We start from the raw sequence: 24,553 nt of genomic DNA, 5'->3' as shown, positions 1-24,553 counted from the left end.
GTTCTGCTCCCTGTGCCCCAGCAGCTCAGGACTCCGCTTCTGTGCCTCTCTAGGCATAAAGCAGGGAGCAGCAAACACACGATCTACACCTGAACACAAGTGTCAAACATCCTTTAGTGGTACACAGAGGTGCTGCTGGCCACACGTACAGACTCACTCAGTTGGCTGGAATAGCTGGCCTTTCACCGAATGTGCACCATCTCCTCCAGGAAGGGGGTTTTCATGCAGCCTGTGCAGAGCTGATCCATCCAGAGTGGGGCCTCATGCTGCAGCGGGGTGCGCCGTGGGTAGAAGGTGAAATTGACATCGTAGTTCAGCAGGCAACTGATGGATGCCATGTAGATATCAGAGAACCGCACCAGCCGGCGTGAGAAGTACGTGGGGTTGTGGAAGGTGCGGAAGATGCTTCCAAACTGGGGGTTGAATAGGTTCTTTGTCAGCGACCTGAGGGGAAAAAAATGGAGCTCTGTAGGACAAAGGCACTTCTCAGGCTCAATCTCTGCCCAGTGAGAGCCACTGTGAGTGCCATCTGCACTCCAGGCGCTCAGCCTCCCAGGCTTCCCAGAAGACTCTCACAGCAGCTATGCTCATCAGAATTTAGCAAGTGGCAGTTTGGCAATTACTGCAAAACAACAGAGGCCCCAGCAGGCAAAGCCCTCTTGGGCCCAATATGAATTTTGCCAACTCAGATAAGAATCCACACCTTTCCAGCTCACAGCAGACCTCCCAGGTCCAGTGGTGTGACCCCAGGTTCCTCCCCAAAGTTTTGCAACCCCAGGCCTTCCATTCCCACAGGATATTTTGGGATCAGCCTCCCACTGAGGCCTGAGGAAGACCTCCCTTGTGCACTGAGACCACAAGGAGCATTCACCGCACTGCCTTCCTTCCAGCTATTCCTGCTAGAGGTGGGGACCCACTTGCAGTGCCTGCAGTGCCAGGAGTCACAGCAGCCAGCCCACAGGCCCTTCTGGCACAGGCTGACACCACCACCACCCCTTTCCCAGCCTGCGTTCATGCTGTCCAACCTCTCCTGCTGCAGGACTGCACTGCTGCAGCCCAACACAGACACGAGGCAGCAGGGAGGGCCGTAAGCCAAGAGCTGCAGCAACACCTTCCACAAAACAGGTTACCAAATAGGCTCAGTGCAGATCTGAGAGCCCCCGAGAGCCCATAAGCAAGCATAGCAATGCACTGACCTGATCTCCTGCCGCTCCTTCATCCATTCCAGCAGTACTTGCTTTGACTCCGCATCCTGATACATCTGCAGAGACAACAGCAACTGCCAGGTCACATCAGCCCTGTAAGCCACCCCTCCAGCCCCTCCAACACCCTCAGGGGTTTCACATAACTCACAAATCTGCGAGGCCCATGCAACTTTATTTGAGGAGAATAAGATTTTCAGAACATGGGAAAATTATGATATCCTCTGATTCCTACACCAGTCCTAAGTCTCAGACTCGGAAGAAGGCATGTTACATACCCTGCTCAGACAGGAGCTCTTTACCTGCATCCTTTCCAACAGCCCCGTCAGAGCCTGCTGCCAGGTCAGGGAGTGCATGTACTGCTCTGTGTTTATGATCCGAATCTCTGTCTCCAGTTCAGGGACTATGGCTCCAGTCCTCCAGCCGTGACGCAGCATGAGGTCCTGGAGGTCAGGGTGAAAAAACAACTGTGAGTTCAACATGAAGACTGAAAGCCAAACACAATCCCATTTTCTTGGAAAGTGGTCTGTTCCCATTGCAGATCCTCAGGGGACAGCCATCCTCACAGTCCGTTCTGGGTCACACTGTAACTCCTATCTCCCAGCCACCAGGACCAGCTACAAGAAGCATCTAGAAATGTGAGCTCCACATGAACTGCTCTCAAGTTCACAGACCAGCAGTCATTCTTCACTGGCAGAAAGTACCTCAGGTGCCCTTTCTGCACTGCTTCCTTCTGCGTGACAGCAGAATGGGATGTTATGTCCAGGAAGCATCCCAAAAGCCACAGCCTACAGAGCACCAAGCAAGTATGCTGAGACCTGAATGCTCAGAGCAGGGCCCTGCTTTACAGACCAACACGACCACAAGTCATACCAGCTTACTGCCGCCTTGCTGCATTCCCTCCTCAGCCATTTCCTGTCCTTCAGCAGCCACAGCACCACCTCCTCCTTCAACAGGACCACAGCACTGCCTCTCTGATGCTCTCTGGTTACCACAGGAGGTAACCAGGTTGCTCTGCTTCACTCCTCACTTCAGCAGCACTCTAACAAGCATGTTCCAACCTTGCTATCATCTGCTTTTGGGCTTCCCCCCTCCCCAAAGCAGCTTTAGGCACTGTGGGACAATTTGGGCTTGTAGAGCAGCAGCAGGGATTCACTCTGAAATACACCGTGATGCCAGACGTGCAGAAGTCTGGCCACACGCAGCTCCTGGATGACTGAACTGCCCAAAATGCTCAGCCTGGACACAGACAGATCCTCCTGATGCACCACAGTGCTCATCACTCAAAGTCCTGCTATGGGAAACACAGAAGCAGCACGCACAGCTTTTTACTCACCGCAAGATCACTGTACAGATGGTCACCAAAGTAGAGCACCTTGGATCCACGCCAACCTGTCAGCCTCAGAAAATCAAAGAGATTACCCTGCAGGTAAAAGGAGAACGGGAAAGTGAGTACAGGCCAGACATCTTCATCCTCAGTGTGTGGAACGGGGCAGCCACCTCACCAGCACTGTCAACACAGCTGGATGTGTCACTGTACCATGGCATGCAGATGTGAGCACTCTCAGGAGATGTTAACCTCATCACTCATCCACCATCCCAATTCAAAGGCTTCCATCCTTCTCTGTCTTACCTCACTTCCACTTCCCATGTGACAACTCCCTGTACAACTCTTGGCCTTCCTTAGGCTGCAGAAAAAGCTAGAAGCTCTTCATACCCCATTAAGCAAGTCAGGAAGTCCTGTGCCCTAGGGCACAGCAAGTCAAAAAGAACGCATGGACAACAAAGGAAGCTTAGAGATAGGAATAAAAAGATGAAAAAAGAAGAGACAACGACAAAAAGAGAATGAGACAAAAAGAGAATTAGACGAGAAGAAGCTTAGAGATGAGAAAAGCTGAATGGTGGACAGAAGGCAGACAAAGTGCCCTGGGCTCAGAAGACAAAGATTCCACCTCAGAGGACGACTAGGAGGCAAGATGAGCAAGCGAGGATGTCAGAAAGGAGCACTTGAGGCTGTTCTCAGATCACCGACTGCCATCTCAACCGAAGCACATAAACCCAGGCGTTCACAGCAATTGCTTCCCCCACCCACGAAGCCAAGCAGCTTGGGCAGCCTCACAGCTAAGTGAAAACAAACCAACCCACAAAGCACCAGCTAAAGCTGCTTTCAATGCTTTCCAAACATCCTGCCAGCACACAGAGGAGACTTTAGGGATTCCCATCTCCACACAAGTTTTCCACATGAGTCACAACGGAAACAAAACCCACTAGGAAAGCAAAAGGCCCCATCAGTGCCAGCAGACTGATGTGCCAGCACCAGCAGCCACACCAACCTGCAGGCTGCTCAGCAGCAATACCTCCAGCCCGTGCCCATCTCTGCTGCCAGGCAGCATGCCTACTGTTCACTGCTGAGTGAAGGCTGGCAGGCCTCTGCATTTCTGGGACTTCCTCTCCTCAACTCACAGACCTGGAGAAGGAGCTTGGAGGAGCCACAAGCAGAAAAGTCCATGTTTTTCAGAAAGGAGACAGACAATAGGCAGGATTGGAGGGCCATCATTTGAACTTCCTAGTGCAGAATTACTAGTCCTTAAGATCACACAACTGCCATACAGCAGCGAACCACCTCAGGAGCCTGCAGCAGTGTGCTGGCACAGCAAGATCCATGGTGAGGGACACTTGCCAGGAAGAAGCATGCTGTGAGAGAAACCATAAATGCTGGAGATGGGATGGACTACCGCCATAATACACTGTTACATCCCAAGAACCACACTTAGGCAACAATCCCCACAGTGAGATTAATGTGATGGGGGAGAGGGACTCTCCAATGGGACAAGAGAGGACCCCCACACCCCACTTTCTTCTCTCATCTTTTCCTTTCCCCAGTGCAGCACTCATTTGGTTCAGCAATCTGTGGCCACAAGATGTAGGTGATCAAGAGCAGAATTAAACTCAGCATGCCCGAGCTGCTCTTCTTCTGAAGGAGCTGCTAACCAACTGAGAAAACTTGCCCACAGGAAAAAGACTTCCTATGGGCTCCGCTTGCATGTCCCCAGCTCCAAGCTCCTGGCAGAGTGCAGCAGCACAGTGCTTTGACAGCCCCACTGTACAGGCCAGAGGCTTCTGAACCAGGACACAACCAACTTTTCCACTGCAGGTCAGGGCACAGCTACTTGACTGCAATCTCACTAACATATTCTTCCCGTGGGATCCAACAGCTCACAAAACCAGGAACAAACGGTCCTAATGACAGAGGCCACTTTATCTCAGGGGACAGACCAGCTGCAAGAACACCACAAGGCAGCAAGTTTACCAGGGCCCACCCTTTGGAAACCCCATCTTTTGGGAAGGGAAGAGCCAGGCTTTGGACCCTTTCTGATCACCTTTTTCCTCCTCTATGAACCACCTGAATGTGAAACCTCTCCTCACTTAGGAAGATCGTCCTTTCCAAAAAGTGCTAAGCAGTCTTTGCTGTTTCTATAAAACTGAAGGTTTTTTAGCAAAGTGCAGCCAAAATAGACTGAGGCAACAACACAACTAAGCCAGACAGCTTCATGCCATCTTTCCCAATCTTGTGGCAAACAACTTGGAGTGAGATGTGGGATAGCTCTGCAGAAACATCAGACTGCAGGCAGTTCTGGACAATCACACTCTTAGGACCCCCTTAAGGGCAAAGGTTTTCAGGACTGGGACATCAGAAAAGCTACACGTGCAGGGCAGGTTCCCCTACTTCCCACTTTTCACACAGACTGGACAGCAGTGGGGAAAATCTCAGCCTGGAAGAGCGAACTCAGCACAGATCCTCCTGAGCAGAAAGCCCTGCTCCTGCCCTGGGGACCCTCCCTCCCTCCAGTTGGGCTGGGTGAAATACATCCCTCCAACTATATGCCATTCTGCAGCATCACCCGCACGTGGAGCTGCATAGGAAATGGTTTCAGAGATGCAGACTGGTTTTCTCACCAGGCAGCTGTCACACCTTGTTTCAGCTCTGCCTCCTGCAACTGTAACAAGCTGCAGTTGCCAAGAACACAGCCTCTTCTACAGGTGGCATGGACCATCTCCCACAGCTCAGAGGCTGGTTTACCATATGCTAACAGGCACAGCGGACCTTGGCAGGGCTTTCTGATGTACAAGACCACCCTTGATCCTAACACACACATCTGAAAGACTTTACAGAAGCTTGCAAATCCTAATGAGAGCTCCACAGGGTGCCAAATGAAAACATTTAGGGGAGCAGTGTCATACTGGCCAAGTGAGAGCTCTCTGCACATGGCCAGAAGACAAGCCTGGCTGCCACCAGCCACCACAGCACACAGAGCCTAGGGCATGCCTCCTTGCAATTGCTCTCTACCTCCATTACAGATGCTCTTTTCAAGGATCCATTTTTCACTTTCTAAACACCCACAATTATCTATCAAAGCATCCACTCTGCCTGAGACAGAAGTCTTCTATCTCCAGGCTTTTCCAGTGTGCAGGTGTACTGTAAGTCCCCAGCATTTTAGACTCCTTTCATCTCCCTTATGCACCCAGGTCACTTTACCTCTTTGTAGATCTTTCCTTTCTCCAGCTGGTTTATTTTGTCCCATTGCAGTGAGCCATTATCATCCAGTTTTCTAAAAGGTCTAGAAAAAAAAACAAAGGGAGAAAATTCAATTTCTTTTGATTTTTAGTGACTGTTGCCCAGCAACTACAACATTCAGATCAGAAAACTCATTTCCATATGTCAGAACCCTGTTCATTTCACTGGCTCATTATGTGAAAGCCCCTCAGGCACCATGCAGTCATACATTTTTATCTCCAAAAGACCCAGGTCATTACAGCTCCAGTCCACATCCTTATGACACTTCACCCACATCCAGTGGAGAGAAATGTCATCAAGTCAGCTCAGTATACAGATTTACTCCCAGTTATGCTGGAGTGGTCTGGGGGGTGGGGGAAGGAAGAGGAAAGAACAGTGGACTCCCTAGAGGGCTGAATATAGAATATATCCTTGATCAGTCACAAACAGAGGCAACAAAGCAGGCACAAGTTCCCCAAACCAACAAACAAAAATGCAAAGCAAGCACAGCGGTCTGCCTGTCGTCTGGTCCCTTGACATCTCCTATCTGATCACAAAACCCAGCTGCCACGTACCAAGGTTTCCAGAGCTACCAGTTACAAAACACCATCATACTCAGTAACTAAAACCACAGATACTTGCTTTCAGGAACAGGAAAGGGAATTATGTTGGCACTCTCTCAAGACCTACTGCCAAGAAACAGCCAGCTGTCATACATACCATTCCACTTCACTTTTCTTTCTAAAGATTGAAGCACACTAATACCTCCAAAATCTAAGTTAAGCCCAGGCCATGAAATAACTCTGGAGGTTTAAGGTAGCTAATTTTAGGAACACGCTTTCTGTTGGCATTACCCATAAGATACTTATTCCCAGATTGGTTGGTTTTTTTTGTTGATCAAGACAAAAGCCTCAGAAAGTACCTGAGACAGCACTGGAAGGTTAGTGGCACAGTGGATTTAAGTTACACACAGAAAACCATAAACTGCTCTTCAGGAGGGTAGGAGAAGCTGTGCACTCCAGACAGCAGGGCATAAAACCTGGGGCCCCCACACAACACTACAGCAGTGCACTGGGGCACCTACTTTCGCCGGTCAGTGAAGAAGTTGGGTTTGTCAGCTTGCACAATGACCATGTCGAATAAATCCCGCCAGTTCTTGCCAACCATGTGTTTCATTCCTTTGTCCCTGGGAGAAAGAAACAGCAAACTTAACAGACTGTTTTCACCCAATGCTACATCTTCCCAATGGTCTGTCCTGAAACTACCCTCATTTCAGCAACAAAGAAGAAAGCACAATATTTTCCAGAGTCTCACAAGGCTGCCTGATTGCAGGCAGGGCTGATGTAACACTTTGACCAATTCCAGGCATCCCACCCTTCTCTAGTTCAGAGATTCCTTCTCTAAATCCAAAGAAGCAATTCAAAGTGGCAGCTCTGTAATAACACTGTGGCCAGACACAGCCTCCTAGCTTCTTGGAGAAGTGAAAGCCCATGGTGTAGAAAGAGCAGCAGGGTGCCATGTTCACAGCTGGTCCCCACAGTGGCCTCTCATCACTACAGCCACAAAGCTCTCTAGCTTGGATATGTACTAATGGTACTCACACAAAGCTAAAGGGACTGTTTGTAATGAGGAAGAGTTTCTTCTTGTGGTTTACCAGTCTGTTCAGGACAGCGTAGATTTCATCACCGTGCAGAATATACTGCTCTAAATTGGAACAAAACAGACAACAATCAAGAAACGCTGACAGAAATCATGAACACATTTCTTTAAAATCAAACAGAATCAAACCTGACCCCTAAACCAACAGGGATGGCAAAAGGACCAAGTTGGATCCATCTCAGACAGGACAGGTAGTGAACCACTATGGTGATAAAATGGCCTTCCTCATCCTCATCAATCCCATCTGGAGGAACGAAAGAGCCTGAGGAACTGAAAAGGCTGGCAAGAAAGAGGGCTGATCCCAAATAGAAAGTCATAGCTGCTCCATGATCATATTAAGAGCTTCTTTCCATTATGAATGGAAGGAAGCCTCCTCAGCCTTCCCAGGCAGTGCCTCTGCAATGTTCACACTATGCAGGAACTGCCAACCCTTACTTAAAGGCAGAAGGAAAACAGACACAAAAGCAATGATGTAGCTGTTTCCTCCATTAGAACAAGATCCTCCATCAGACCCTAAATATCACCTGGTCCCTAATGCCATTCTAACCCTTGGCTGCCTTTAGGCATGCCACAGCCAAGACTTCGTGTAGGACCTATGCAGCAATTTTTGCAGAATGCCACGTAGCACAGGACACAAAAACAGATTTTGCAGCAGAGCTCTGCTCAACTCACCCATATCTTTTTCAATCCATTTGTACATCACTCCTTTCACGTGCACATCTCTAATGGCATCCTGAAGAAAGGGATAGGGGAAAAAAAGTTTCAGTTTAATGAATGGCATTCCTGCTTCCCAGCCTGTTGCCACCATCGAGGAGGAAAACACTAATGACACTCCCTGCCTTCTTGCTGAATGAAGACTTACTGCTTGGTATCAGCGTAGAGGATCTTGCTGAGTAAGGCTTACTCACATGGTGAAAAGAACACAGTGAGTATAGTAAAGCTGACATAATAAAGAGAGAAACTTCCCATTTGGGAACAGATCTTGGGAACCTGGGGAGGTTTCAGTCACCTGAAAACTGGAGAATGTTGCCCAGTTTTCAGGAAGGGCAAGAAAGAAAGCCCTGATGATTACAGGTTTATCAGTGTCATCTCAGTGACCAGCAAAATTATGGAGATTTGGTTGGGAATTACTGGAAAACACTTGAAAACAGAGTCACTGGTCACAGCCAACACAGGCTGACAAGGGAACAGTCCTGCTTAACAAACTCAACTTCCTTTTATGATAAGGTTACCCACCTAACCAACCAAGGGAAGTCAGCTGATGAAATCTTTTTGGACTTTTGGTACTGTCTCTCACAGTACCCTTCTGGACAAGATGCTCAGCATGCAGCTAGACAAAACAATAACATGATGGGTGAATAATTGACTGGCAGATCAGGCTCAAAGGGTTACAGTAAACGGGGTTCCATCAGGCTTGTGAACAGTCACTGATGAGGTTCCACAAGGCTTCAGTTTAGGGCCCCAGGTAGGCATTGGGCACAGAAGCATCCTATAGGAGTGATGGTGGGTTGGGTTTGCTTGTTTGCCAAAACAGAGCTGCCCAATTTTCAAAAGGAAAGCAAGCTAAAACAATGTTGTTAAGAGTATCCAAATATCCTCTATTTTCCAGGCAAGAGGCCAAGATGCAATGCATTTCTGGACACACCCAACTAAGATTTCTCACTAGTCTCCATCCAATGACACATGCCAAATACACATGGCCATTTCCAAACATATTTAGCAGTGTTTGTGCATGTTTAAAGGTACTATTTTCATCCATGACAATTTGGATTAGTAAACGAAGGCTGCCTTTCTCCAGGACACTTAAATCACTGCTGCACTATGTGCAACTCCTCTGGGATTTCAGACTGCATGGCCACACTCACCACTGCCACTGCTGGGGGGACACGTGCACACAACACCATACAGTCACTTCAGTCTCACTGCCATGCAGGTGAAACTTGCTAGTCAGCCTAAAATTAATTACCTTCAAACCTGGGAGAGAACCTGAGTTTACAGCTTAGGTGGGGGACAATGAAAGTGGAGGAGGCACCTCTTCAAAGTAAAGTTTGAGGAGTCTCCTTTCACCATCTGGATCTCAATTGCAAAAGGGCAGCAGTGGACACATCTAATTCCCCAAGAGACTGCCCTATTGAGCTATAAAGTGAGAGCACTAACAAGAAAACAACTTCATCTTGACCAGCACTGGCATTAAAAGCAAGCAACGCCTGGCATTTGCGTCAAAACCACATTTGCAGAGCAGAAAGAGATTCCAAGTCACTCCTCCCCATCCCAACAGCAATGTCAAAAGGAGCAAGGGAAGAGCTGTGCATTTTCTGCAGGACTTAAAAATTCCTTCCAAGGAAAGCTTTCTCACTCTCCAAGACGAAGGAGCCAAACTGGTAAACGTCAGGAGCACAAACTGACACATCTGCTTCAGCCTTCACCGCTGCCTTAGGGACTGCACTTTTGACTCAGTGTCTCTGGTGCTCCCTCCCAAACACACCAGGCTGCAATTAGGGTCACCACCAAGAAATACAGCAGAGTATCAGGTTCAGACATGTTTTAACTCACTGCAAGCCTGAGATACAGTAGCAGATGAGGCTTGGACATCTGTCTGTGCAGGCATGGAAAGGTCTCTGTGCTCACGTCAACAAATCATTTATTTGTGCTTGCACTGCAGGGGGATTCATTTTGCAAAAATGTTTATTGTCACTGTACAAAAAAGGAAAAAAAAGCTGCTCTGGTATGAGTACAAATCAGCTGCCATCTTTTCAGTAAAAATTTCAGGCATTGGCACAGATTTTCTGTTGCGTCTCACTTCTCTGCCTATCTCAGTCACTCCTTCAGGAACAACCACATCCTTCAGCAAAGGATGCAAATTGCCAGGGTTACTACTTGGGAGTTTTGAGGGCTTGAGCACACAGCCTGTATCAGTTTGTATCAGGCTGTGGCAACCACCCGCCTGCTTTTCAGCTAGAAACAAATCACTTCTGACCTCAAGAGAAGGCTCAGAAGACACACTTGATAGAAGACCTCTGGAGTCAGCTGTGCTCCCTCTTTTCATTTTCCCCACTCCACAATCAAAAACTGTTCAGGTCTTGTGGGGAGCTGGCAGGCCTGCTCTTATCAAGCACCAACAGCAGGTCAGAACGCAGGCAGCAATCCTTGGCTGCAGCAAAGCTGACAAGGTGGATCCTTATCACAGAAGCAGCAGCACAGATGCAGCATTTCCCTCACAAGAAGGCTGTACAGTGTATGTACAGGCTGCTGCCAGAGGATGAACATAACATTCCCGCAAGGTACAAACCCCAAACCATTTCTCTGTGGAGAAAAGCACAAAATGAGGCTTGACTACCAGGGGCTACACATCATCTGTCAACAAATGCCACCTAGGACAGCAATTTCAAGCACTCGCACCTCATCTGCAGCATTAACCAAGAAGTCAAATGGTATCCCCCAGCAGTGGTGATAATCTTACATAGACTTTTCAAACACTCAGAGTGAAGTTGGTGGGCACAACCAGCACCTTGGGCTAACCAGCTCTTGAAAGAAGTCCCAGGCATGCACAGAGAAACATCCCCAAGAGGATCAGCCTGCCCTGCAGATGCAAAGTGAAGGGGTGGATTTTCAGAGCAGGACTTTCAAGACAACCCCTGTCTAAAGTAAACTATGTGATCAGATCAAGCCTCTGTGAAAAATAAGATGTTAACAGAAAGACAGAGCTTACCAGTTTGCAGAGCTAGAAAACGTTTACTGAGCTTTATAGCATATTTCCCAGAGAACCTTCAACCTCACTGGCCTAAACGCTTCCACTAAAGATATATATACAACAACACCCACTCTGTAGTGCAATCACTGGCCTAACATGTTCTAGAAAGCTCTAAAGTGGCAGTAACAGTCATACTGGACTACTCACTGATGGCCCTTTGGTTTGGGAACTGCAAAGCTCACAGGCAAAAGAGCTTGCAGCTCTGATGTGGTATGAGCTATGGGGCTGCTGACATTTCACTTACAGATATATCCTTGTAAAGATGGACCTGGTCAAACTCAATGCCATGAGTTATGAAGTAATCGATGACTGAAGAGAGCAGCGTCATTTCAGGAAGAGAGAAGATGTCCATAAACTGTTTAAGTGAAGGACCCTAGAAAGCAAAATTAAAAAAAAATAAAATACAGAAATGTATTGAACAAAAAAACGTTTCAGAAAGAAAAAAAGAAAATGCAAATCCAAAAAAAGAAACTTATCACCCAGTACCATTTGGAAGGGACAACAAAAGCACGTAGGCAAAACAAACAATTTCATCCTGAGCCAGTAACTCACCTTGATAGGGCTGCAGCTCTCCCATACGTTTGTTATTCCCATAGCAGATCAACCATACACCTATCAGCAGATCAACAGCCAAGTTTGGCTCCAGAGAGATCAGCCACCCCATACAACAAAGCAGAAGACTCTACTGAGTCTCACCAGTAAACTGAAACCAGTTTTATCATTGTCACCAAAATGCCAGATCTGCCAAGGGAACACCTATTAAGATCTTGTATGTGAAAAGCAATTTGGAAGCAGTCTACTCAATGAACTCAGCTGCCAGAGGTGCCTGGCAACCCAGTCACAGCATGCCTGCGCATGTGAGCTTTGAGCAACCCATGGCTGATGGCTGCAGTCACAGCTCTCTGGAGTAACACCAGCCCACGTCAGAAGGCATTTTTTAGAGCTGTGTGAAAGACAGACATGAAAGCAGCCTCCAAGAGATCACAGAAGGGACTCAAAGTGGAGTTGTGAGAGGGAGCGTGCTGCCTCGTGCCAAACACATGACCCTTCTCATCAGGATGCAACACCCACAGCACCTTCCATGCAGTCCATACCAGCCATGGTAAGACAGCCAGCACTGGTGCTGCACGATCTGAAGGCATCACTGAGGCAACACAAACTGGGGGCAAGGCAGAACATGCAGAAGGGCAAAGAAACAACAAAAACCATTTTGCTGGGACCAAAAGCTATGATGGCATGCTGAGGAAAACACAATTCCCATCTATCCAGCACAGGACAAGCTGACCTACAGCAGGAGCAGACCCCCTTTGGTCTGGGCTACGTATTGCACAGTAGTGCTACTAAACAATATTTGCTGAACCCTTTCAGCAGATTTTTGTCCACTTGGATGTGGTTTTACTAAAGGAACATTTATCCTAGCAGGAAAAACAAGATTTCCTGAAAATAGCCCCCATCTTTTTTTCCTTTTTTTTTTTTTCTCCTTCACAGAATTGTTTAGGGTGGAAAGATCATAAAGTCCAATCACAGAATCATTAAGGTTGGAAAAGACCTCTAAGATCATCTAGTCCAACCAAGCCATCACCCAAGGCCACTAAACCATGCCCCAGTTACTTCATCAATGCTCTCCTTAAGCACCTCCAGGGATGGTGACTCCCCCACCTCCCTGGGCAGCCCATTCCAATGCCCAACCACTCTTTTGGAGAAGAATTTTTTCCTATTATCCAACCTGAATCTCCCCAGCACAGCCTGATGCCATTCCTTCATCAACATTTCATATCTATCACAACTTTTCCCCAAACATTCCCCATAACTGTTAAGGGATTCTGGGAGAGAAGCAGGAGAGATGCACACAGGCAGTTCCTATTCAAATCACTAAGTACAGGATTTAGCAGAACTCAGCACAGCAATTACCTGCCCCACCTCTGAAGACCTGAAGCTTAGATGAGACATTTAAACATTCAACGTTAACTGCAAACTACCTTGTAGTTAATTGTAGTCATTGCCCTGCAAGGTTCCTTTTAGCAGCCATGGCCTCATTATATCAGAAAAAAAACTGACATAATTCAAGATGAAAACTGCACCACAGGTTTAGAAAGACTGTCATGTACACTTTTTCCACGCTCACAAGTTCCCTACCTTTCTTAATTGCTAACTAACACTAGTCCTGCCTGTAAAAGGCTGCACTGCCTGATCCTAGGTAAGATCTGTTCCTACCTACTGCAGCTGTTGTGATGCCAACACCTATCCACATGCTCCTGCCAACAGAGGATCAAGAAAAGCCTTAATGGAGAATACTACCATGCTTCAGTTACATCAGTACGATTTGTCTTATGCCTGCTGTCTCTCATCTCTGACTTTGCAGCTGTTCCTTGAGCAGCAGGCCCAGGTGAACTTCATGAGGTTCAACAAGTCCAAGTGCAAGGTCTGGCACCTGGGGCGTGGGCAACCCCCACTGTCAGTACGAGCTGGGAGAGATGTAAGGATGGAGCACAGCTCTGCTGAAAAGGACCTGGGGTGCTGTTGGATGGCAGCTGGACGTGAGGCTGCGCTGTGCCCTCACAGCCCAGAAAGCCAACCGTATCTTGGGCTGCATCCAAAGCAGCACAGCCAGCAGGGCAGGGAGCTGATCCTGCCCCTCTGTGCTGGGACACCTCACCTGGAGTGCTGTGTCCAGATGGGGAGTACAGGAGAGATGTGGGTCTGTTGGAGTATGTCCAGAGGAGGACCACAAATGACCCAAGGGATGGAGCACCTCCCTACGAGGACAGGCTGAGAGCTGGGGCTGTGCAGGTGGAGAAGAGAAGGCTGTGGGGAGAGCTGAGAGCGGCCTGTCAGTACCCAAAGGGGCTGTAAGAAAGAAGGGAACAGACTCTTCAGCTGGGACTGTTGTGACAGGAAAAGGGGAAATGGTTTCAAACTAAGGAGGGGAGATTTAGATTGGGTATAAGGAAAAAAGGTGGTTTTTTTTTCGGGAGGGGTTGTTTTGGTTTGGTTTTATTTAAATAAAGGTGGTGAAGCACTGGCAGAGGTTGTCCAGAGAAGCAGTGTCTACCTTGTCCATGGAGAAATTCAAGGTCAGGCTGGACTTGGCTCTGAGCAACCTAATCTACCCGTAGGTGTCCCTGTTCATTGCAAGGGATTTGGACGAGACGACCTGCAAGGTTCCCTTCCAACTCTAGTGACGGGAATGACCAAACCAGCAAGCTATGACAGCAATTGGGATGGCATTGTCCCGATGTGAACAATGCCTCAGAGATGCACATGACAGTCAGCTCTTGCACTCCAGGTCTCGCTCTAACCTGAACCCCTTTTGGAATGACCACTTGTGGAAGCACAGTGTGAGTGCCAAGCACAAACTACAGGACCAAAGACAACGCATAACTGCTGTGGTACCTGCAAAGCACAGAAAGGCACCTGGTCCTGCAAAAGCTCACAGCTTGAAGCAGACTGCACGCTTGTGGCTATTTAAAAAGAAGGGTTAAATCATCCCAGTTTGCCAGGAGTGAGGAGGGCGGTATGGCAGGAGGAGAACTGGGTGCACTTTATGCACAGATATCAAATCCTAAACAGAGAGATTATATTTCAAAACTGGAAACAACGCTGAGCTATAAACAGAATATACTCATCCAGAATGCAACTGCTCAGATTAATTGCTCCCAAGAGAGAGAAATCAAACAGTGGCATTACTGGAGGCTTCAGACTGCAGACTCAGAGGGGTATTTAGCAGAGGAAGCCTGCTCTTCTTCCAGCTTCCCTGTAGGCCACTGAACTAACAAAGGTCAAGAAACAAAGCAAGCCTGGGGGGAAAGGGATGTGAATGGCCCTGCTAGCCCACAGAACCACATCAGGCATTTGTGGAAGAAAATCTCTCTCCTAACTTCCTCTAGTTCAGGCAACCAAAGGATCTCTACAGATCCTATGGGCGTTACTTCAGTCTTTTACTGCGACAGTATGATTTTCTGCCCCTGAAAGACAACAATCACAGATGCCAACCCTACAGACAAGTCACTGAAGAGGTCTGAAGGCTTGTAGCAGGGATCCCTTTCACAAAGAAAAAGGAAAACCCTATACCAAATCAGACCACACTGCAGCCACCCTGCTGCTATAGACACCACACGGCCCTTCCCCCACTGCAAACACCATCCCTGCAGCATGCCCTGGTGGCTCGGGAGCAGGATTTGGCAAAAGAACAAGAAGGGAACATCTTCCTATCAGTCCCCAGAGCCATTCAGCTCCAGGCCAATAGCCCCGGTGTTCAGAAATGCTTTGCAGATGGCTTTCACATGTTAAACTGCTAAATAACCTCTGGGGCGAATTCCCACTGGAACAAAAACACACACTGCAGCTCCCTGAGTCCAAGGGAGGCTGGGGTCATTTATATGCTCACACAATGAGTTTTCCTATCCACTAACAGAGCTTACAATACCTTGCCGTAGAAGTCGCTCATCTGATACAAGGGGATGTGCTGCGTACCTCCATAGAGTTCGATTACCTCTTCATCAGGCACTGGTTTGAGCCCCCTGGACAAAAACCAGCAAACAGTGTGTCAATAATCACCAGTCTGCACAGAGCTACAAACTGCAGAGAAAGGGAAGCAGAGACAGAGAGGCTGGTTTGTAAGACTCACACATTTTTCTTGCACAAAAGCAAGCCTGACAGGAACACGATCCTTTGGATTCACATAAAACCTTACCCTGACATTTTTCAAATACCTTGCCTGTTCCTTTAACTTAATTGAGGGGCTTTATCCACATTCCAGCAGAGTTCAGACAGAGGTTTTCCCTCCACATGCCATCAGTCTGCTGTGGGACTGCTCCATCCAACAGCCCCCATCACCCAACTCTCAGCAGCACCAGGAATCTAGCTTTGGAAAGGTTGCTTCCATGACATTTATCACCACTAAATGAGAAGGTGGAGGGAAAGAGCTTTCTGAAATGGGATTTCCACCCCATTCAGTTTTCCTGAGCAAAGCCAGCCCTTTGCTAACAGAATATTCAACAGGGATCGTTCTTCTTGCCCCAAAATACTGTAACCACAGCCAGGGCTACAAGCTGTACCTGGACAGATTTTCTGGCTGCCAGAGGCTTTGCCTCTTGCACAATTTGTGATGGCTGTTTACTCAAGCAGTCAGTGACTTTCTATTTCTCCTTACATATTCTATCAATGTACAACCTCTAAGAAACTAGAAGTTGCCTAAGTTTTCCTCAAAAGCAAAGGGCAGTTTAGGAAAAAGATGCAAGGGATACTTACAAGAAGAACACTATGAAATAACACTTAAATGTGGGGTTTTTTCCTAAAAATCTCTTTATAAAACTACAGTAAAACATGTGGCAGTACCAATCCCCTCCCCCTCAAACAAAAACACTCAAAGAAGCCAATTCTCTCTAGTTATGAAATTCCCTTCTTAATATTCTTAAGAGTATTTTCTGTAATTGAAGCATAACAGCAAAAGGGCAGAGTTCAAATAGCAACCAGTGGTTTCCACGCTCAGTAAATTCAACACAGATTTACGGCAGCACTGCTGTAGACATCTAAGCACTGCTACTTCTGATGCACCAGTCCCACTCTGCACTGCTGCTGGGCCTTCTCTCAGTTTCCAGCCTCGTGCCTTTCTGGACACAGCACGTGGAAGCAATCCCTTTATGCCTTTCCTCTCAGTTTGGCCACTTACAGCAACGCAACACTCAGAGAACAGTGGAAGAGAAGGAAAAACAGGGCAACCTCAGCCTCCCACTAGGCCCAGATTCGGATGAATCATTACATTAGTGACACTGCTTTGAGTTTATTTGCACGTCCAGACCACGCTCCTCTCAGCTCTGTGACAAGCCAAGGCATACTGCAGCTGGGATGTGCTGCTGCTTGGAACACATAGGCACAAACGTGGACCACGTGTGCTGGAGGCCTTCCCTGAGCGTGCTGTTTACTCATGTGTGAGCACAGGCACGCCGTGGCTGCAGCTCAGATCACACAAAGACGTGATCAGATGGATCATTAAGTATTACAAAAAGCTCCAGGTCCTCCCACACACTTGGCTTGAAATCCTTGAGAAAAAAAGCTCCCTGCAATTATATGCCTTGTAAGCACCTGAAGCAAGTGGAAACAGGATAAGCCAGACAAGACTGTGCTCTGCTCAAAGGGAAAAAAAGCCCGTATACCATGCATTGTGGTTACTCAGACACAGCAACCTGCATATAAAGGCATTTAGAAAACAATGTTCAGAACTGACAGACCTATATGCTGTCCCGAGCTGGACATAATGGAAAGCATCGATCTTCATCAGAAGACTCTGTGAGAAGGGAATGAAGGACAGATATTTACCATAAGAACTCAGCAGGTATACATTGAAACCATGTTTAAGTTTCAAACTCTAAACAAATTATGTTTAGAAAACAGAATTCAATGCAAATATCCCACATCTATGTATTTAAAGCTACACCCTTCTACACACACTTAGCAACACTAAGAGTGATTTTTTTTTTTATAAGCCCCTCTGGCAAAGGCCCATCTTCCTGTGAGCCAAAACACCACTGCCTGCTATGCCCTCAAGTAGGTGGACAGGGATGGAGCTGATAAAGGGAGAGGACAATGTTTCTGTAACTTAGAAAGTCTCTTATCTCTTCCAGAAGCACACACATTCCAAAGGGGCTTTGTGTGCTCTGGAGATCAATTTCTCATCTCATTTATCTGAAGCAGAACTAAGGGGGCAAGCTCTGCCTTGGAGCACAGCTGCATCCAGTCATCCCCCTTACACAGGAATGCACTCCTTCACCACTTGTCCCCCTCCCCAACACACACGTAAGCTGGGATGCTCACAAGCACACCAGGCTTGTAGCATCAGAGCTCTCTTGGAGCTTTCTATACTGCCTCATTCACGAGTCACCTCCTGCCCATCCATCGTCCTGAAAGCATAACTCAAGTTCTCAGCACACAGAAAGCGTTCCAACCCAGCACCGTTCTGCAAATAAAATCAGGACACAGCTTTGAATCCCTTGTCCTGCTCCTACAGTGCTACATAACCCACTCCACAGAGCACTCACAACCCGCAGGCACACTGTTCCACCAACACAGCACACAGGAGCAGCGTGGTGCCCACAGGCAGAGGATCGCAGGTGAACCTGCCTGAACATTCACTCAGACAGGCACTACCCAGTTCTTCATGTGCTTTGCAAATTCTGATCCCCCCCAAAAAAGGCAGTTCTCACCCTGTACTTACTGAAAGGGCAATTTGCTTGGCCAGGCCAGCTGCCACTGTGTTTCCCCACACATCAGCCACAGATTTAAACATGGAGTTTCTCACAGACTGCTCCCACCTGACTGCCTGGCTGCACGGATGACATCACTAGGCAGCAGGCTTTCATGGAATGGGTCCAAAGCACTGGAAAAGGTTTAAAGCTTGTGCTCTGCTTGCCTGCACTCCAAAGAAGCATGCATCTCAAGTAGCTTGGATCTTTTTCCAGGCAGTCCTATTATTCGGGTTGGGGGGTTGGGGAAGGCTTCCTAAAGCATTCTCCTGACAAGTCATTTCTATTATTAGGGAAAGACATAACTCCTCTGCTCCTGGAAAGTACTTGCTGGAGACACGGGATTTAAATCTCCTAAAAGATAGTAATGATCAAGCAAACAAGCTAAGTTTTTAATTAATTAGTTTGTGGAAATAACTAACTTTTTAAATTGGCAAAGCTGTTTACCAAAGACCTTTTGCTAGCCTGGCCCATTCTGCTGCAGGCTACGCAAACACAAAGGACATCTCAGCCCTGCAATTTGTAAACAAGAAGAATCTATGCAATGGAAGCCAGCTGGTCTGTGCATTTCACTGATAGTCTGCTGATCGATGTTACTGCAAGCATTGGCAGAAAGTATTTCCACTCAAAATACAACACAATGAAAGACAAAGCCCAGGAGGTTGAACTTTGTACAGCTTTACCTTTTGTACATCATAGTGAAGTCCGCGTATGGCAAACCCTGGAATGTAGTCATACTTCCCAAGCCCTTCCGGATACTAGAAGAACAGACAGCAATACTTTTAAGAGACACAGGCATTGATTATCAACAAAAGCATTTCACCTGCTGAGCTGGCTTAGGCCTACCAGTCCTCTCACCCCAGGCATAAACCAACTGAGGGACACGTGCACTTTGTTTTGCCCTTCAATAAAGAAAAGCAGATGAATGGAGCCCCCAGATTGCTGCTCTCGTTTAAGGGACACTGACAAAACCCCAACCGATCCGTTCAGGCAGCGTGGACTCCCAGTAAGCTCCATTCAGTGCTCACATCTGGCAGAGCAGTGGCACTGCAGGGTCCCTCTAAAAAGGAAGACACGACTGGAAGAAAACGCACAGAGCCTACTGCAAACAGGGGGCCCATTACCAGGCATCCACCCGCACTGATCTGCACTGCCACGTCCTGCACCCCTTCACTGCTGGCCCAGTGCTTATCCACGATGTGCATCACAAAGCTGGAAGTCCGCAGGCATGACTTCCACAGTCAGGAAAAAGACAGCATTTTATTTCCAGACTGAAGTTCCCAGTCCGTATTTACAAAACCTCAGGAATGTAGAGCTTGGTAAATTGTTCAACAGGAAATTAATTCCAGATACAGACAAAATGTTCTGCAATCAAAGGCTGAAATGTGAAATTTATGTTAATAATTAAAACAAAAAACAAAAAAAAACAACAGTGCCACATGTGCACAGTGCTGCATTTGACAAGCACATCTGAGGCACTGCAAAGATCAGTATGATTAATTGAAGGGAAATCCTTAGTGCACCGTTACCTTGAACTGTTCTATGAGGATGTCTCTGGCAGTGTTGAAAATCATGGAGTGCAGTAAGTTAGAATACTGTGCTAATGTGTAGTCGTAGTCAAAGCCATATATCTCAACATCTCCCAGGCTGATCTCGTTGTTGGCATAGATAGCTGCTGGGTTGAGGAGATTGCAGACTCCTGGTGGAAGGAGATCTGAGAGAGAAGAGAAGGGGGCAGAGATTACAGAAACCGAGAGGACCACCACCATTTCAAGTCTTCTGCCAGCCTACACAGAGCAAAGCAGGCCTGCTGGTCTGAAGCAGCAGATGTGCAGCCCAGCACAGCTCACCGACCGGCAGGGCTGCAGAGCACAGCAGGGAAGCACACAGCCCTCCCTTCCTGAGCAAGGCGAGCAGGAGAGCTCCCCTCCTCAGAGTGCCTGCATCACCCCAATGACCTGTGGGCATTTGTTCCCCACAGAGGCTGGCAGCCCCCACAGAGCAGCCTTTCAGACACCCTCAGGCATCTTTATTTCCTTTTTTAGGAGCAAAATGGAACACAGCTGTGTACGAGCACCAACTATGCATGTAGAGACACACATTTATATAAACAACAAACAAACAAACAGCCTAAAACAAAACAAACACCAAACACCCCACACTCTGGGAGCGCGTAACGCTGATAGCAAGAAGTAATCTGCGCCCTGCTGATAAACAGCTGTGGGAACAGGTCAGCTGCTGCGGTTTGTCACTCCAGAACAGGGCTGCTGCTTGTGAGAGCCCAGCAGAGCCAGGAGCAGGCCCTGCCCATGCTTCCCACTCCATGAGAGCTGCTCTTTGCAAGATAAGAAAGAGCAGTAGGACTCGCTTCCTACAGCAGGATCCCTCATCACATCCACACTGAGGAATGGGGAGGAAGGAGACATTTCCCCCCACACAAGGACAGGTAATGTTCTCTTGGAACGATAGCAAAAGCATCGATGTTTTCCTGATCCCACCCAGCATCAGCAGGCAGCGCTTTTTTCCCCTTCCTACCTTCTCTTATGGCTTTTAGCAAGAACCCATGTCAGTTCCTTAAGACTTTCTCGCTATCTCATCTGAATCTATTATCAGAGTGCCATCAGCCATTCTCAGTTAAGACTTTGCCTGGAACAATTAGAGAATTTACAAAGGGTGTTTTCGGTGGATGTCTCCATTTGCAGGTGTCAACCTAAAGAAGCAGCACAGACCTGCTTTCCTCTGCTAAAGGGAGGAGAATTGTAACAGCCAACACACCCCGCTGCAGCTGCCATATCCCTACAGAGACCAACACTCACCGTTCAGGATGTTTGGGACAACACGTTCTGACAGTCCGAGCAGCACGATGCTCCTTTTATAGGAGAAGTGAGGCTTGCTTAGATTTAAAAATAAATAAATAAAGCCAGCTGCAAAAATGCAGCCAATAAAAGGCACAGGAGCTGGTGTGATTTTGTAAGGCAAGGGGATGAAGGCAGGTCAGAAGCAGAGCAGTGGCTGTGCCACGCCACGCTGAGAGCAGGGGCAGTGCTGCATGGCTGCCCATTCCCCCACGCAGCTCTTCTCCTCTCAGACATTTTGTCCCCAGCTTACACAGCGCGTTCCCTCCGGCCTCCTAAAGGCCAAAGGAAGATGTGTATGCCAGCCAAAATGCTTTCTCATCATTGCCTCACAAGCAGCACGTTCCTTACAGACGCTCCCCTCCTTGCTGTGCTTTCTGTCACCGCTGCGACCAACACAAACCCACGGCCTCCCATCCCCACTGCCACCCGCTGCCTCAAACTCATGGCAGTCTCCAAGTCCCTGAGAGAAAGAAGAGCTGCTGCTGCTGCACAGCTGGCACAGCATCAACACCGACGTGCAGCATCCTGCAGAGACTGCATCCACAGCGCTGCTGCTGCACCACTGCTCCTACCAGCTGAGCAGAGCCCAGTGCGGATGCCTCTTCAACAAGAACAGCAGCTTTTGCTTTTTGCTCCGCAAAGAGGGGTTGCTGGGCAGGTTGAGTAAGTTACAGCAAGAAAAAAAAAAAAAAAAAAAAAAAAAAAAAAATAGCATTAGCTGTCAAAACTGAGCTACGATCCAAACTTCTCTGTCCAAGCACTCATCAGGAAGGAGGCAGCAGTGCTAACTCAGCACTGCACCCGGGAAGTGTGAGCAAAGGGAGAACTGTGGGTGAAGAGAACTGTGTGACCACCCAACTCAGTGCTTCTCTCTCCGAGCCACACTCATCACACAGAGGTAAGAAGCTGGAAGTTCTTCCAAAAGTTCCCCCAGAAGTATCTATTGTAGCAACGTGCTCTAGGGAGCAAACATTGAACATTCACATTTCCTTACAGCCAAACCTTCACTTGCTTTCCAGATCCGCTGTGTTTCAGGATTGTGCATTTCCTAGACTGCAGGATTCTGGAGACTCGTTAGAAACAGTGCCTTATCAGCCTTCCTCCACACCTCAGATACACAAACACTGATAGCCCCGCTCAGCACGGCCCCTCCGACACACACCTGTGCCTGTCCTTGGGCAGAGGGGAGAAGGCAGCACATGAAGCAGAGGATGTATTCCTTATGGGTGATGCCCATGGCACAGCCACAGCCGTTTGCTTTAACGCCACTCTTACAGAGAACAAAGGCCCAACTCAGTCCCGTTGTCCCACCACCAACAAAAACCAAGGTGGGCCAGTTGTGCCTCCTCTCCAACCCTCACCCATCCCCATTTCACATCCAGCTCTGGAGGTAACGCTGGAGCGCACACCCTGCGGCCAACTCCTCTTCCCAGGCTCACCGAGGGCTTCACGCTTTATGCCAGAGCCGGGGGAGGCGGCAGTGACAGAAGCTGCCCATCTCAGAACCGCAAAACGGCTCTTCCAGACCCTCCGACTGCTTTTGTTTATCTAAGGGCTGGAGAAGGAAAGCGAACAGAGAGCTATTTAACGGCAAAGGGACGCTTCCCAGCTGTCCACGCTGCTTCCCTTCGGAACTCCAGGAGCCGAAAAACCTGCAGGAAAAAAGTTCCCTGCCCTTACGGCGCACAAGTTATTGTTTCACGTTATTACGGATCTTAACGCAGCTGAGATCCACCCGCCGCAGCCCCAAAGCCCACGGTCCCGTTGTGCACATGGGGCAAAACGAACGGCTTTCCTCCCGGCCGGGACCCCGCGGCGGGAGGGGGCGGACGGAGCGCACGGCCACGTTCCCGCCGCCACGGAGCCACGCTGCGGCGGGGCAGAGCGCGGACAAAGGCTGCGAGCAGGGCCGGTCCTTACCATAGACCAGCTTCTTCATCTCGTGGTACCTGGCCCACAGGTAGCTCCGGGTGTCGGCGCCCTCGGACGGGGCTGGCTGGCCGCCCGCTGCGGGGCCGGGCTCGGCGCCGCGCCGCGCTCTGCCGCCGGGCAGCGGCTCCCGGGGCTGGCCGTGGCCGCCGTCCGCGGGGCCGGAGCCGCTCCTGGGGCGGCAGCCTTGGCACGACACGGCGACGGCGAGGAGCCGGGGAGCCGCACCGCCGCCCCTCCGCAGCGCCGCGATGCCCAGCGCCGCCATGGCCCAGACGGACGGACGGACGGAGCGGCCTCGGGGCACGGCCAGGGCCGAAGCGGCGCGGATCGCGCTACGAAGCCAGCCCCGGCCGCCCGCGGCGGCGGCACCGAACGGGCGGCCAATCCCCGCCGCGCCGCGCCAGGGGGCCGGGCCTGGGCCGCCGCGCCCCGCCTCGACCGAGAGCCCCGGGGCGGCGCCGGGAGGGGCGGGGCGGGGTGGGCGGCGGCCTCCAGGCGCGGCCCCGCCCCCGGAGCCGCCGCGGCCAATCGGAAACGGGCGCCGGCACGCCGCTCGTCACGTGACACCGAGCGCGTCCTTCCGGCACGCCGTCCCGAGGAGGTGAGGGGCGCGGGGTCGCGCCGCGCTGATTGGCTGCGGCCTTCGGCGGGTCGGAGGCGGCAGAGCAGAGCGCCGTCCCGGCCGGCTTCCCGCTGACCTTCACGCATCGCTCCGCGCTCCCCTCCTCTTTGCTAGGTGACCCGGCCATGCTGATCAGCCGCCGGCTGCGGCGCCTGCTGCGGTTGGTGCCCGGCCGGGAGCGGTTCGGCCCGTACCGCCTGCTGCCCTTCTTCTTCGTCCTCGGCGGGGCCATGGAATGGTTCATGATCAACGTCCGCATCGGCAAGGAGACGTTCTGTGAGTGACCGGAGCGCGGGAGCAGCCTGGGCTGCGGGCAGCGGTGGGGCTGCGCTGTGAGGTCCCTTCAGCCCGGCCGAGCTGGGGCAGGATCGGGGTCGTGTTCCTCTTGGAAGAGCTTACGAAGCCTTTTTCTGGCACAGATGACGTTTACCGAAGGAAGCGATCTGAAAGACAGTACAAGGCGAGGATGGAAGAGAGCGAATCTTAGCTGAAGGCTCCAAGGGACGCATCTCAGTGTCTGCACTTTGTGCGATAGAAGCACTGCTGCGATGTGCTGGGCGGGAGGGGTCTGTGCGCGAGGAGCTGCCGGCTGGCACTCGGTGGTGTTTGTTAGCAGGTTGTGCTGCACTCTTTCGTATTTAACCGAATTCATCGGGTTTCAGCCTTTGCCATCGATTGAATGTTGGTTGGTACTTCTAAATAAACTGCAATGAGTGCACAGTCTGGCTGCTGC

The 24,553-nt window shown here is 49.5% G+C and overlaps 2 protein-coding genes across 3 annotated transcripts; one reads left to right on the top strand and one right to left on the bottom strand.

The window, feature by feature from the left end:
• Positions 1–95: 95 nt before the first annotated feature.
• On the bottom strand, positions 96–23,572 carry NT5DC2 (5'-nucleotidase domain containing 2). Its single transcript, XM_048957692.1, has 14 exons — positions 23,187–23,572; positions 19,938–20,122; positions 19,092–19,166; positions 17,398–17,453; positions 15,594–15,687; positions 11,412–11,540; positions 8,089–8,149; positions 7,359–7,461; positions 6,842–6,943; positions 5,740–5,821; positions 2,539–2,625; positions 1,505–1,645; positions 1,197–1,261; positions 96–444 (listed from the first exon to the last, which is right to left on the bottom strand). Exons 1-14 carry the CDS (start codon positions 23,461–23,463, stop codon positions 183–185), a joined length of 1,719 nt encoding a protein of 572 aa, XP_048813649.1. The 5' UTR covers positions 23,464–23,572; the 3' UTR covers positions 96–182.
• Positions 23,573–23,701: 129 nt separating this feature from the next.
• On the top strand, positions 23,702–24,540 carry SMIM4 (small integral membrane protein 4). 2 transcript variants are annotated; one of them, XM_048957696.1, is made up of 3 exons: positions 23,702–23,799; positions 23,935–24,096; positions 24,240–24,540. In XM_048957696.1, the coding sequence occupies exons 2-3, from the start codon at positions 23,946–23,948 to the stop codon at positions 24,305–24,307; spliced, it is 219 nt and encodes a 72-aa protein (XP_048813653.1). In that variant the 5' UTR covers positions 23,702–23,799; positions 23,935–23,945; the 3' UTR covers positions 24,308–24,540. The 2 variants fall into 2 exon arrangements, with proteins under 2 accessions (XP_048813653.1, XP_048813652.1); XM_048957695.1 differs by lacking the exon at positions 23,702–23,799 and having other exon boundaries at positions 23,806–24,096.
• Positions 24,541–24,553: the final 13 nt, after the last annotated feature.

The sequence above is a fragment of the Lagopus muta genome, chromosome 11 (assembly GCF_023343835.1).
Source record: "Lagopus muta isolate bLagMut1 chromosome 11, bLagMut1 primary, whole genome shotgun sequence".
In the NCBI taxonomy this organism is placed as follows: Eukaryota; Metazoa; Chordata; class Aves; order Galliformes; family Phasianidae; genus Lagopus; species Lagopus muta.
The sequence above is the reverse complement of the archived record's forward strand: the minus strand, read 5'-3'. Positions and strand labels throughout refer to the sequence as shown.